Consider the following 13532-nt stretch of genomic DNA (forward strand, 5'->3'; position numbering starts at 1 on the left):
AATAACTGTGGCATCCTTGGGTGTTCAGAGTTTGCTGTCTGCCTCACTACGTGATGGACAGAATACAAAAGTATTTGCTGGTTGCTCTTGTCTGGATAGCTGTGAACGGAGTCATGGTAATTATATACTATAATTTAGTTTAATTATTGGAATTGAAAAAATAATTTGGGCTCTAGTTTTGTTCTGCTACTATTTTGCAAATATTTTGTACTTTTGTTTTTATACTGAATCTACAGAAAGCTTTTTATGTTGTTTAAATAGAAATGTAAATTGGCATGCAGATGTTATTAACGTTGTCAACCATATCATAAGTTACATCTCATAATGTTTTAAGAAATTTATTTTAGTTTCATGAGAGTCTTCATACAATTGCATCAACGCCAAATCATATCTGATGAAATCAGTTCTATAAGTTTGAACATGTTGACACATGGAGGATTAGGATTGTTGAGGATAGAATGACAGATAGATGATTGTTGAGAGTAAATATACAAGTCGTGATGTCATTCATGTAATCATAATATAATACTTTACTATCAACTTAACTAAAGTCAAATGTTGAGTTGGAGGTTTCAGCCTAATAAGTACCTAGTAAACCAGGTATTCTGTTACTAAGCCAACTCCTCAAACCTCAAACCTCAAACACATACATATGATCACAGGCTACCATAAAACCTCTCTTGCCACAGTTAAATTCTTCACTAGTAAATAAGACGAAGTCATATTTTATACCATAAACTTGTTTCTAGATAAAAATGTTGAATAGGATACCGGTGAGTTTACACATTAATTCTAATTCTTACTTCAGTCATATCCTGGAAACTTCATTGAAGTTAACTGACTGAGATAGGCATTTACCATCTATAAGATAAGGTTTCACTAACAACTCACCATGTATTGCAGTCCTTCTAAATTGGTTTGTCTTACTTGGTACAGTTGCCCTCTATAGGAACATTCATCTGCATTAAAATTATTCTAAACCTACTATCTGTAACCACAAAGTCTTTCTAAAATGATTTGAGAATTATTCTAGCAAATAGACTTATTTGAAATTTTACTTGTAAGCTAATTGGGGTAAGTATAATATTCTGTTCGGAGTGGGAAATTTGGTGTACCATATCAGCCTTACTGGCATCTGAACAATTGCTCATGTTTATAGGGATGTTATGGGAGTTGTATCATACTAACTTTGACAATTCAAATCAGTTGTCCGTGTGTCCATGTCAACATGAGTTTTATTATTCTAACAATATTTAAAAGAATTCACACTACTATAGATGTATAGTTTCCTGTAGCCATACACATAATCTACATCAAAGCAATTGATTTAGAGTTGTTCCACCAAACTGAAGAGATTCAATGCAGCTATTACAGCTTACAGATGAGTCACTTTACATTGTAGATATATGCATTGTTTTACTTCACTATCCTATATCGTTAACTTAAATAAATTTAAATTTCAACAATTTTATCACTTTCTGCAAAGTTTTGTACATAATCATACGAAGGCATACACTGCATATCTTATCAATCACATAGCTACTCATTATATTGCAATTTGGTTTGGCATTTTGCATGTTTCCCAAGTTGTACTTGTAAATTTTTAATACGCATCTGCCTGTACTAATAGGAAGACTGTCAAAACTTGTCTAAGCTGTTACACATGTTTATTTGTGTGCTTGTGGTTTCAGCAGGTCTATGGGTGTGATGGAAGTGTATCTACCATTGACTTCTATTTCACGAGCTATGATGGAAGAATAAAGCTCACAATTCCACAGGATATTGTTGGATGGGACGCTACACTCACGTTCAACCACAGTACCAAAAGTTTACGAGTGAGCTCATTCTATCTATCTATATCTGGAACTACAAATATACCCAAATTGTGATATTTGTAGTTCCAGAATTCAGAGTTGCAGTTCTCCGTATTAACAAAACTATCATAGGCATGAGTTAAACAAATTGAAATTGCGGAAATGATGGTTGCACTTCTGGTAACTAGCACCATGGTCAGTTGTTAGGGCTGTGCTGGTAACTTCGACATAATGACTTTTTAGTGCTGTGCTGGTAATTACATCATTATGTTTTGTTAGTGCTGTTCATTTAAGTAGTTCTATGTCACTTGTTAGTGCTGTTCATGTAAGTAGTTCTATGTCACTTGTTAGTACTGTTCAGGTAAGTAGTTCATATCACTTGTAAGTGCTTTTCAGGACAGTAGTTCAATGTCACTTGTTAGTGCTGTTTAGGTAAGTAGTTCAATGACACTTGTTAGTGATGTTCAGGTAAGTAGTTCAATGTTACTTGTTAGTGCTGTTCAGGTAAGTATTTCAATGTTACTTGTTAGTGCTGTTCAGGTAAGTAGCCCAATATCACTTGTATGCACTGTTCAGGTAAGTAATTCAATGTCACTTATTAGTGCTGTTCAGGTATGTAGTTCCATGTCACTTGTTGTGGATGTGCAAATAAGTGTCTTGTAGGTAAGTTAACTAATAGTAAGCTTTTATAATGAGTAGTTATCTAATTAGTAGTAATTATTTAATGGATTGTGTAGCTGTTCTTGGTTAGGTTGTAAAATCTACTCAGCACAAAGTAGTTCTGTACAACTTAGTCTTAAGTAACAGATCTCTACAGCCAGTTGAGTGTAATGTGTAAGTACTTTGCAGGCCAATGATGCTGTTGTAAGAAAGCTCAGCAATAAGGTGTACAGTTTGACCAATAAGGAGGGAGAAGGAGTAATGGCAGCAGGAGATATATTTTATCTGGATTTTACTGCCAAGTGAGCAAAGACTACTGTGTTTCATTCTATGCACATTGCATTCATTAGAAGATGTCAGTTTAAACCATGTAGGATTAGACAACTCCAGATAAGCTTATTTCCACTATTTGGACCATTCACCAACTTCTTAATCATTCTAATATTTTTTTGTTTACTATTGTTATCACGGATCCATCATAATTGTATCGTTACCATGGTAACTTGTCAAAAGTGCCAACAAGTTTCCTTTGCTTTGTGATAGCTGAACGTTCTTTGCCAGTACAATATTAAATAGTATTAACTTGATGTTAATAAATTTAATAGTATTTGTTAAGCTTTAAGCGGATTTACAGCATATATAATAGGAACTTTTATAGTTGAGCCATCTTAATTCTGCATCACCCATTCATACATGAGCATATCTATACTGATGATAATTTCAATTCATGAGAATTCGAGCAGTTTGTGAGATTGTTTTATAAACTAGTACAGGTTTCAAGTAACTCTGTGAGCTGATATCATATTATCTAATCAAACCTTAAGGAAGCATTACACTTTCTAATGTTAGTATTACAAATACTAAAGACAGCTATAATAATTATTGACTGTGTTAAATCTGTCATCAACTCAATTTGAATGTTTACTTACTCAGTTTTGTTTTTAATGAATGTACAGTTAGTTATCAAAGCCTCGGAACCAAATTTTTACAATTTATTCAAATCTAAACAATTCTAGTCAAGCTGGCATCAATATTTATTCAGATCTTTCCCAAAGGAAGCAAGCTGTAAAAATCTGCATCATTCATACATGTATATGTTAAAATCTGAAATGTAACAGTCAGTGAACATAACTCGTATATACATGTACTTGCATGTTAGCTTATATGTTTTATTTTGTTTGACATATACAGCTTATAGAAACAACATACTTGCATATAGGTTTATGTTATACTTTCTTATTGGTCTGATAGAGTTTATCAAGAACAACTGCTTATCCCATCACTTGACTTTTTAGCACTTTTTGTAAAGCTGGCTATCAACTGTTTGAACCGGTAATGAAGCATATCTGCCACTTAGCACGGTTGAACTCAGAAGAGCTCAATTAACCGGGGTACATTTTATACGCAACATTTGCGTCAGAGCTGGCCACATTTATCGTATATGTGTTCCGAGATCTTTATATTTAGATACATTTTACTGATTTATACTCTTAATTCTGATTCATTGACCAGCTTTACTGGTTAACATATTTTTGTATTAATCAGGAAATGGAAATATTTCCGTAGAGGTAAGTTAGAGAGCATGTTTTTGTGCATGTTACTAATACGCAGTTGTTTTTTGCTCATCTGTCGTTGTTACATAATAAGACAGTTATACCTATTTTAGGTTTAACTTTGGTAACTTTGATGGCTGGTCCCCGTGCTTCGAGATAATCTATAACTACATGTATGTGACTACCACCACTCCCACAACTACCCCAATGACAACAACAGTTACTTACGGTTGGTATATAATATAAAAAGGCTTCCAATAAATTCCAGATTCCCTTTTTTTAACTCAGTATTTATAAACATTATTTCTCTTTTCTTTGCGTAGCGTTCATTATTTTTTGTAGACTCTAACTATGCTTTGGCCATTGAGTACTCCTTCCTTTTCTACGAGGCTCAACGATCAGGAGTTCTTCCTGCCGATAACAGAATTCCCTGGAGAGGCGATTCATCAGAAAATGATGGCAGTGATGTTGACCTTGACTTGAGTGGAGGCTGGCACAATAGTGAGTCAGTTTTTGCTTAAACAGCCTCATGTGTCAGTCGCCCAAAATTTATATTATGCATCATCAAATGCTCATACTCCAGGTTGTTAAGGATGTACCTGCTTTAGGATGCTGCATTTCTTCTGCTGTAGGTCATGTCACATGTCACACATCAAAATTCAAGTCACATGAATCAAATATCACTTAATATCTCACTCAATACTTGCGTCCTGAATCAAATTAGTTGTCAAGTCATTTGGTATGCATACAAGCCGTTGTCATATATCACCTGATACAATTCATATGACACATGTCACCTAATGTAAATCAGTCACTATGTACTCCTTGGTGCGAGTGGGAAGGCATTGCAAGGGTTTTTGCTGGCAGTGGGCCTCCTATTTCACACAAAGCAAACTGTAGGTAACACATGGAGCTCTCGCAGTCTGCTCTTACAACTCTTTCATCACATGAGAGTTTTTTAACATCAGGGAACACGACTCTTATTATAGTAAAGTTTATTCTACAATCCTATATGCTGGTCAGATTGATAATGTTGATAGACTCTCTGTATCATAAATTGAGTATTACAAGTTTGAGTCTAGTTTTTCAGAGAGACAGTTACAGGTAAAATTACAAGGTGATCAGAGTTTTATGATAAGTATATGCATAGGTATATACATGTATATGCGTAGGTATATACATGTATATGCGTAGGTGCGTAGGTGCGTAGGTATATTCATTTATATATCTGCAAATTTACATGTATATATCAGTTTTTTAGTTTTAGCAATTGCCGAGAATAGCAAAGACAAGCAGAAATATTTGCATTTTGTCAGAGGAGTTATATCATCATAAAGCACTGAAAATATTAAATAAAGATACTTGAGACAAAAGAAAAAACTTGAGACTGCAGATATGTTTCATATAATTTAACAAAAAAAAATATTATTCTAAGGAAGTCATGGTTAGCTTCAGGACAACAAAACCCTATCTCGTAACATGTTTAAAGCATATGACAAACTACACAATTAAAACCTATATGTTGATTGTTAATGATCGCTTTGGAATGGTGATTTTAGCTGGTGACCACATAAAGTCTGGGTTACCAATGTCTGCAGCAACGACTATGCTTTTACATGGCTTGATATTTTTTGGCGATGCCTACCAGATGATTGGACAATACGATGAGGGACTCCGACAAATTAGATGGCCACTCGATTACTTCATGAAGTGCCATCAATTGACTGATAGATTTTATGCACAGGTAGAGTAACAAACAGCATATACCTATGTCTATGGCTGGCCCCAACTAGTGGAGTGTGTGCTTGTTTTCAGACTATCTGTGTGTGACTCAATTTTCTTGTAACTATAAAAAGTTTTCTGGACGCAACCATTTATATCATTTTTGTAAGGCTAGATGTGTAGCTAGGTGTAAGGCTATTCGTCAAGGCTCAGATTCGGTTGACTGCTAGCTTTGTTTGTTGTCATACTTTCTGTTTGTTATTCATGTCATACGCAGTCACTGAGACACTGAATCACTAACCACAGCTGAATGGATTCTAATCACCGATTATGTGATGCTGGATTATGTCTTTAAATTCTTTTCTTTAAATCACTTAATCATAGTGCCTTCAGAAACATTTACATAGTCCATAGCCTCAGTGAACATAAAATTGATATGCATAGCCAATAGCCTCAGTGAACACAGATGTGATATTTTTGCTCTAGAAAGAAGTTCACAGTCTCATTTAGCTAATAATGACTTCCTTATTTACTTTTATTTTTATTTACAGTAAGTTTGAAGGGTGCTTGGAAAGTAATAGCATATTTTTTCACGTCTTTTTTTAGCAATGTCAAGAGCAGATTGCGTGATATTTTAAATTCAACTTCGATGCAGTCATCATGCCAAAACTGAAAACTGAATATCTTACTAAAACTGTATAAAAGAATTTAGTTCACATATACAAGAAGCAAAGTGTACACAATAAACTGAAGAGCTGTTTTTAGTAAACACGTAGACCTGACAATTGTGGGAGTGAATTAAATTTTAATAACACTCTTGTTCACACCAGAGTTATGAAACAATTTGTAGCCAAGTGTTTTTAGTGGTCATGATATATACTTGATATATTGCTACTTGCCCAGGTATTAAAAATCAGCTTATAAATAATGAGAGGTAATGAAAGTTGCCTGTCACTTGTTGTCAGCCTGGCACATTGCAAATGCATAACTTGAGCAATAAGAGAGCAATATAGCAATATTAGCAACAACTTGCTAATAAGGGCTACCCTCTCGGTGACGTTAGGCAATCACCCTGTGTAGTACGCAAAACCTTCGCGTATTTGCTCCGATATATCAACATATATGGCTAGCAAAGTGATCAAGTTCGTGTGGCTGAGTTGGTACGGCATCTGACTGGTGAACCAAAAGGTCTCAGATCAAATGTTCGGCAATACGGAATCGTTATTCCAAGATAGCTAAACGGGACAATCAAAATGACAAATACACAAACTTTGAGAAATATATCATGAATGTATACATCTCTATATATCATGTATATATATACATATATATATATATATATATATATATATATATATATATATATATATATATATATATATATATATATATATATATATATATATATATATATATATATATTGTATGTACATGTATATACATATGTTATATATAGATATATTTTATTGTATAAATATAATTATTCTTGCCAATCATATATATTAATTACCTTCTAACATAAATCAATTAATAAACATATTCATAAACACATTTGATCAGGTTGGAAGTAACCGCAATGATCATTCTTACTGGGGCAGACCTGAGGAGATGGATGAGCAGAACATCGCAAGGCCGAGTCATGTCCTGGGGGCTGGAGCCAGTACGAGTGGTGGGGCTGATGTTATGGGAGAGACTGCGGCAGCCCTCGCTGCTGGATCAATCTTATATAAGACATCTGGTGAGCTTAGATACTCCCACTCTTTATGTATTCTGACCACAGGCTAAGTAGATAGTTTATGTTTGTATAAGACAATGTTTTACTTGGTAAAAGTACACACAACCAGTAAGATTAGTTGATAAGCATTTTAGAGGTTACATATTGGTTGAAATCATATGGCTGGTAAGCATCATATGAAAAATTATTTTGTCGACCAGCATAATACTACAAGACTAAAGTGTGTAACTCAAGGCTACATCAAAGTTACATGTACTTGTACATCAGTAGCTATGTACAGCAATTGTTTTCTCTGTTTCAGACCCAGATTACAGCAATCACTTGCTTAACAATGCCACTTCTCTCTACCAGCTCGCTAAGAGTAATGAAGAAACATATAATACTGCTCTGCCAGACGCTACTGAATTTTATCCGTAGGTATTCAACTGTGCATTCTTTTGGAAAATATAATCCCATCACTAATCTATCATGAGTGACTTTATTCAAAAAGAAAAGAAGACAACTCCCAGCTGTTAAAATACTGACTGATTACTATTTTATGTTTTTAGGTCTTTGCCTCATCTTTTTTAAAAACATTTCACATCAACTGAATACATCTATGGATATTGGTAGTAATTATTACTAGGTACGACGTACCTGCATTTTGAGTATTTTATTGTTCTTATGCTATTATAATGTTGTTTATTTGTTTTTATGTTTAACACTAATAAACTTACCATAATTTTTCAAGTTAGCAAAATTTTTAAAAGAGTAGTATAGGCTATATAGGTTTCGATTAAACAATTCATTCACAGTGTGGATATTGAAATTGTTAACACAACTCTGGCCTCTGATACTCGATATCCATTATATTAGGAATTTTTCTGCTGATTACCAGATCGAGTTCGTGGGAAGACGAGATGGCGCATGCAGCAGCCTGGTTAGCCTTAGCTCATCAAGGAACTACTGAGGAGACAACCTACCTCACAGAGTCTCAAAACTATCTCAAGGATGATTCTGAGCAGTATATGCGAGCCCTTGACTGGGATGACAAGCGAGGCCTGGTAAATGTAAGTTGAAAATATGGCAAATAATTTCATTTCAAATTTTTGGCTGATAAAAGCTTTTTACAGAAAGTTTGCTGTGCTGTCTACAACAGATTGCAAGATACAGTTTCTGGAGGCTGCCCATATCAGTTCGTAATGGACAATTTTTGTTCTCTATGAATAATGCATAAGTTAGTTGCACGAATACTTTTTCGAATTAGGCATGTATTGTGATGAAATGGGCACACAAATGAACTTAAAATATAAACACGGAATTAAAATTCAAATAAACTTCCATCTTTTGTTTGATAAATGGTAAAGAGTAGATGCGATGAAGCAAGTTACTAACTGTATATACAGATTTAAATATACTAGCATCTACCCATTTGTTCTAGTTCCTACTCTACCATCAACTGCAAGACAGCCGATTCAGTGGCAATCTGGAGACATTTATTGGACGCTGGCTTCCTGGAAATAATGTAACATACACTCCTCTCGGTTTAGCTTTCTATAAAAAATGGGGAAGCAATCGGTATGCAGCAAATGCAGCATTCCTTTCGCTGCTGGCTGCTAGCGAAGGCATCAATGAACAGACGTACAGAGATTTTGCTAAAAGTCAGATTGATTATATGCTGGGACTTGTCGATGGTGGAAGGAGTTATGTTGTCGGCTTCAGTACCACGTCACCAAAACGAGCACATCACAGAGCAGCGTAAGCACATATATGGGCACTTCTCAGAGTATTTTTTGTGCCTAAGACTAAAAATTATCATCTTGTATGTCATACTGGTTTCCTTATTGAAAAAGTGACCTGTCAAAGATAGATGGTAAAATAATTCATCAGGCTACAACGCCATTTTGAACTGACGCTGCAGTTATTGGGGTGTTTCCCATGCCTCCTTACTGTCTGAATATCCTAGATTAGTTAAAAAAAGTTAGTCTAGTACATTGAGCAGAATAATCTTTTCTCTCTAACAATTTTAAGGATTCTTGCTATTAAAAACTGTCAGCACTACTTTTATTAGTAATTGTATTTTAACGGAACTGTCTTCACAATCTTCCCGTATTTACTAAGAGAGCCATTAGCTGTGATATACAGTGTAGTTGGCTTCACCATGCATAAAGTATAAACCACCTTAGATTATTACGCATGTTACTTGGTAAGACATATTGGTGTGTTGTTCATATGAGCAGCAATAACTTATAAATTGAAGCTGTAAAAGCAGTCAAATACATATTAAATGGCTCAGCTACAATACTGTACAAGTTTCTGAAAAGATGAGCACATGTTACCCAGAATAGTAGTATATATTATTATTGCTAAGTTACTAAATGATAGCCCTGAATCACTTTAGTTAGCTAACTCTTAAATTGAAACGAATTATAGAGGACAAAAAATATTTTCTATTTCATTTTAAATACTAAACCTATGTCAAAGCCATCGAAATTTTGAGTATTTTTTAAATCTAAATATTTGATAAGTAGTAATATCAGACCAGGTTTTTCAAGGTTTCATTTACCAGCAGATTGAAGAAATTGAGAGCTAGGCCAACACTAGAAGGAGCTACTCCGTTGGGAGAGCTGTCTCTGCGTCAGATAAAACTGTGTAAAGATTACGTATGACAAGTATCTTTCGGCCATAAAAACTAATTTATAAAATTATGTAAAAACATTTTTCTATTAGTCAATATAAACATGTTTTATTTTCATGTTTTTTGCTTAAAAAAGACCTTTATGACCTAAAAGTTTACTTTGATGACATGATGCCCTAAGCTAAGAAGTTTGCTGTAAAAATAATCATTCAATGAACAGTCATAAAACTTGTGAGTGTATATCTGTATATCTACAACTAAAAATGAATCCTCAATATAATAACTATTGATCTAAGTTGGATATCAGTAACGCACAAGTTTAAAATATGTATATCTGGAATACTGAGGTAGGGATATTCTATTACACAATAAGGTTCCTATGAATTAGTAAACAGTAAATTTAAGAGTAATCTAGCCTTTACTATAGCCTTAGCGCTTGAACTATTGTTATTCTTTTTCTCCTTAGATGAAAGGGTAAAATGCCAATGTTGTGAGTATACAGATTCATTTTCTGAACTGAGTCAAGAATTTGGCTCAAAGCTTATCACTGACCTCGCTACTCCAGCTTTATTTTTGTTAACATTATGGTCAGCAAAAAATAAATTATTTTAATATTCATTGGCTAGTAAAAGTAGTTTGTGGACTTTACGTATTTCCATTTTGGTTAAAACACAATGGACTCACAAGTCATGACTTTCTCTCATGTGTAGCAACAAGTGTAAATTTTTATGATCACCATTTACATAGGTCATGTCCGCTGCCAGAAAATGACTCCATATGTGACTGGGAAGACTTCAATGATGACGTTGACAATTCTAACACTCTTTATGGGGCATTAGTTGGGGGTCCAGATGAAAACGATTTGTATATAGATGTGAGACGCGACTTTGAAAAAAATGAGGTTTCATGTGATTACAACGCTGGATATACTGGGGCCCTCGCAGGTAAGAAATCTAGTTAACACACTAAAAAGCGTTTCACAGATATGAATCTATGTAAATACTATTCAAACTTGTAACTCTACAGATCTGATCAGAACGTTGAATACCAATGTGAATGAAAACAGCACTGTGGTGCCTGGGACCATTGTTGCTGTCACCTCCTTGCTGTCACCTGTTTTCTTTTTGGCACAGCCGCACATCTTTTTACCTGTGCACTATCTTGGGCAAGAAATCCTTGAACAAAGGTCTATGTGAGTTTATTCACACATGCTGCATATAAAATGTCTTATGTAAAATAATGATATAAAATAGCTATGAGTGAATCTGATGGTTCAGAGCATCTGGTTCTCTCTGTCAAGTTCTGTTCCAGAACTTTCGCCTTCCCATGTTGATAATTTCATTTGTTGTTTGTCCGCAGGGCCATAAAATGGACTACAGTTTACCTTCTGTATTGTCAATGGAGGTATAATAATGGCAATGTCTGAACATTTTGATGGTTTTGGTACAGACCACTTCATTATTATTAAACTTAATTTTTCTGTTGAATAATTTGTAACGTTTTTGTACGCTTGAGTGCTGCACTACCCAAAAAACAGGTCAAGGACAAACAGAAATTATTGTTCTCATAGCTATGTAGCCAACTATCTATAATCAGTTAACTAAACAACTATGCTATGGGCAAAGCTTCATTACTGCGCAATCTTTTAGCTAATACATTTGTGGAAATTGGTTTAAGTGTCTTATCATAACACTGAGAAAGTTCATTTCTTAATATAATGATGAGTATATTGTTACAAATCCTAATTTTCAGGTAAGGGCGGCTAAGTATTTCTTACCATCATGGGCAGGATTTTTACCCTAAGAGCTAGAGCAATAGCTGAACTTAGCATAACCCTAAAAGCTATAGCTTACCTATATAACCGTAAGAGCTATAACTTGTCTTTATAACCCTAAGAGCTATAGTAATAACTCCAGTCATTGCAACCCTAAGAGCTATAGCATTAGCTTGTTTGTATTGTCTGTAGGCTTGCTACACTTTGGAGAAAGCAGTTAGCCCTATACGATGGAAATGACAGGCACTCTGGACTAACCTTCAGAGGTCATCTGCAGAGACATAACATTCATTTAACTATATTATTCTAACTTTCTTGTAATTCTGTCATACAATTCTTTCCTCTTCCTTAAGGATCATTTCTTTCAAAAAAAATTTTTTTAAAGAAGTATTGTCATTTCACCTTACTACTGCTAATGTTTTACCATAGATAGAAACACATTCATTATATTCTTAAAGTAAATATTTTAACTATAACAGTTTCTTAATCCGTAATTAATTAATATATAAATATTCTATTGGCAGTACTGATCAACTTCAATTTGTATATTTGATGGCAGCATGATCTAGTCCTAGCTTATACTCTGCTTTTCCAAGACGTATTCATCTCAAAATTCCATTTAAAATCTGCTGAACCTGGTAGTCATGAGAATGACACTAGTGATAACTCTAGTCGCTATTAAGTGTACATTGATGTATCTGGAAAGGTACATATGTCTGAAATCCATATCAGCATAAGTGCCTGTAGCATGTCAGATGTGTTTTATTGTTAGCAACAACAGTATAGTGGCGTTTAATATCACTTTACACTTCACCTATTTGACATTTTACTTTACATGTATCTTGTTTAATCACTCTATTTACTATCATAACTACCTGCATAGGTTAACTGATGACATCAATATTACTCTCTAAATGAGGTATTGGCTTTAAAATTTAGAAAGCAAATTAGTAAGAACTGCCAATCAATAGAACAAGCATGATATCTCAAAACAAAAATAAGGTGGGAAGAGGCAATTTATTTTAACTTTTGTAAGCATTGAAACTGTGTGAGTGGTCACCATTACATATTAAAGACTCAGTTGGCAGCCATGACCTCATGACTAAACTATTTAGTAGCTTTGGAATTGGTAAAACATTAACAATAGCAGTACTACTACCATGAAGTTTATGAAGTCCCTACTAAAATTAAAGTCTACATTTAATTTTGCCCAACTTTGTGAATAACTTGTAATTTCCAATAAACAAAATATATTTTGTGTGCAATGCTTGAACCCAATATTAGGAGTTGTGATTCCTTGTTGCTTTTATTTTATGTTGTAGATAATTCCTACCATTTTGCAGATAAATGAAGGGCTAATAATAGGGCATTTCACAATATAGTTAATTGCATTTTATTTACTTTAGTTTAATAGAATTCAAACCAAGATTTTTCTTTTTGGCCTCGAATTTTGGTCAAAACACAAAGACTCAAAATCAAACGATGGAGACTGAAAAATTGTAATTAACCGTCAATGTTTGCGTTAGCAGGTGGTTAATCATATATCTAAATTTAAACTTCAAAATGCAAAACATCAAAATATGTTAATTTCAATTTTTTGTTGTTAAGTCTGTGTATATTATTGTATTCAAATGGATCATTTTGTAGTAACCATTTT

General features: G+C 34.0%; 1 protein-coding gene across 1 annotated transcript; it reads left to right on the forward strand.

The window, feature by feature from the left end:
- The first annotated feature begins 4213 nt into the window (after positions 1-4213).
- Positions 4214-12414, forward strand: LOC137405365 (endoglucanase A-like). Its single transcript, XM_068091601.1, has 9 exons — positions 4214-4256; positions 4370-4528; positions 5587-5771; positions 7310-7487; positions 7786-7897; positions 8362-8533; positions 8905-9221; positions 10849-11045; positions 12068-12414. The coding sequence occupies exons 1-9, from the start codon at positions 4235-4237 to the stop codon at positions 12094-12096; spliced, it is 1371 nt and encodes a 456-aa protein (XP_067947702.1). The 5' UTR covers positions 4214-4234; the 3' UTR covers positions 12097-12414.
- The last annotated feature ends 1118 nt before the right edge of the window (positions 12415-13532 follow it).

Source organism: Watersipora subatra, chromosome 1, assembly GCF_963576615.1.
Source record: "Watersipora subatra chromosome 1, tzWatSuba1.1, whole genome shotgun sequence".
Taxonomy (NCBI): domain Eukaryota; kingdom Metazoa; phylum Bryozoa; class Gymnolaemata; order Cheilostomatida; family Watersiporidae; genus Watersipora; species Watersipora subatra.

Coding starts and splice junctions, on each gene's coding strand:
- LOC137405365 (XM_068091601.1), top strand. CDS start 4,235: ATGACAACAACAGTTACTTACG. Junction 4,529..5,586: donor GAGTGGAGGCTGGCACAATA/GTGAGTCAGTTT, acceptor TGGTGATTTTAG/CTGGTGACCACATAAAGTCT. Junction 8,534..8,904: donor ACAAGCGAGGCCTGGTAAAT/GTAAGTTGAAAA, acceptor CATTTGTTCTAG/TTCCTACTCTACCATCAACT.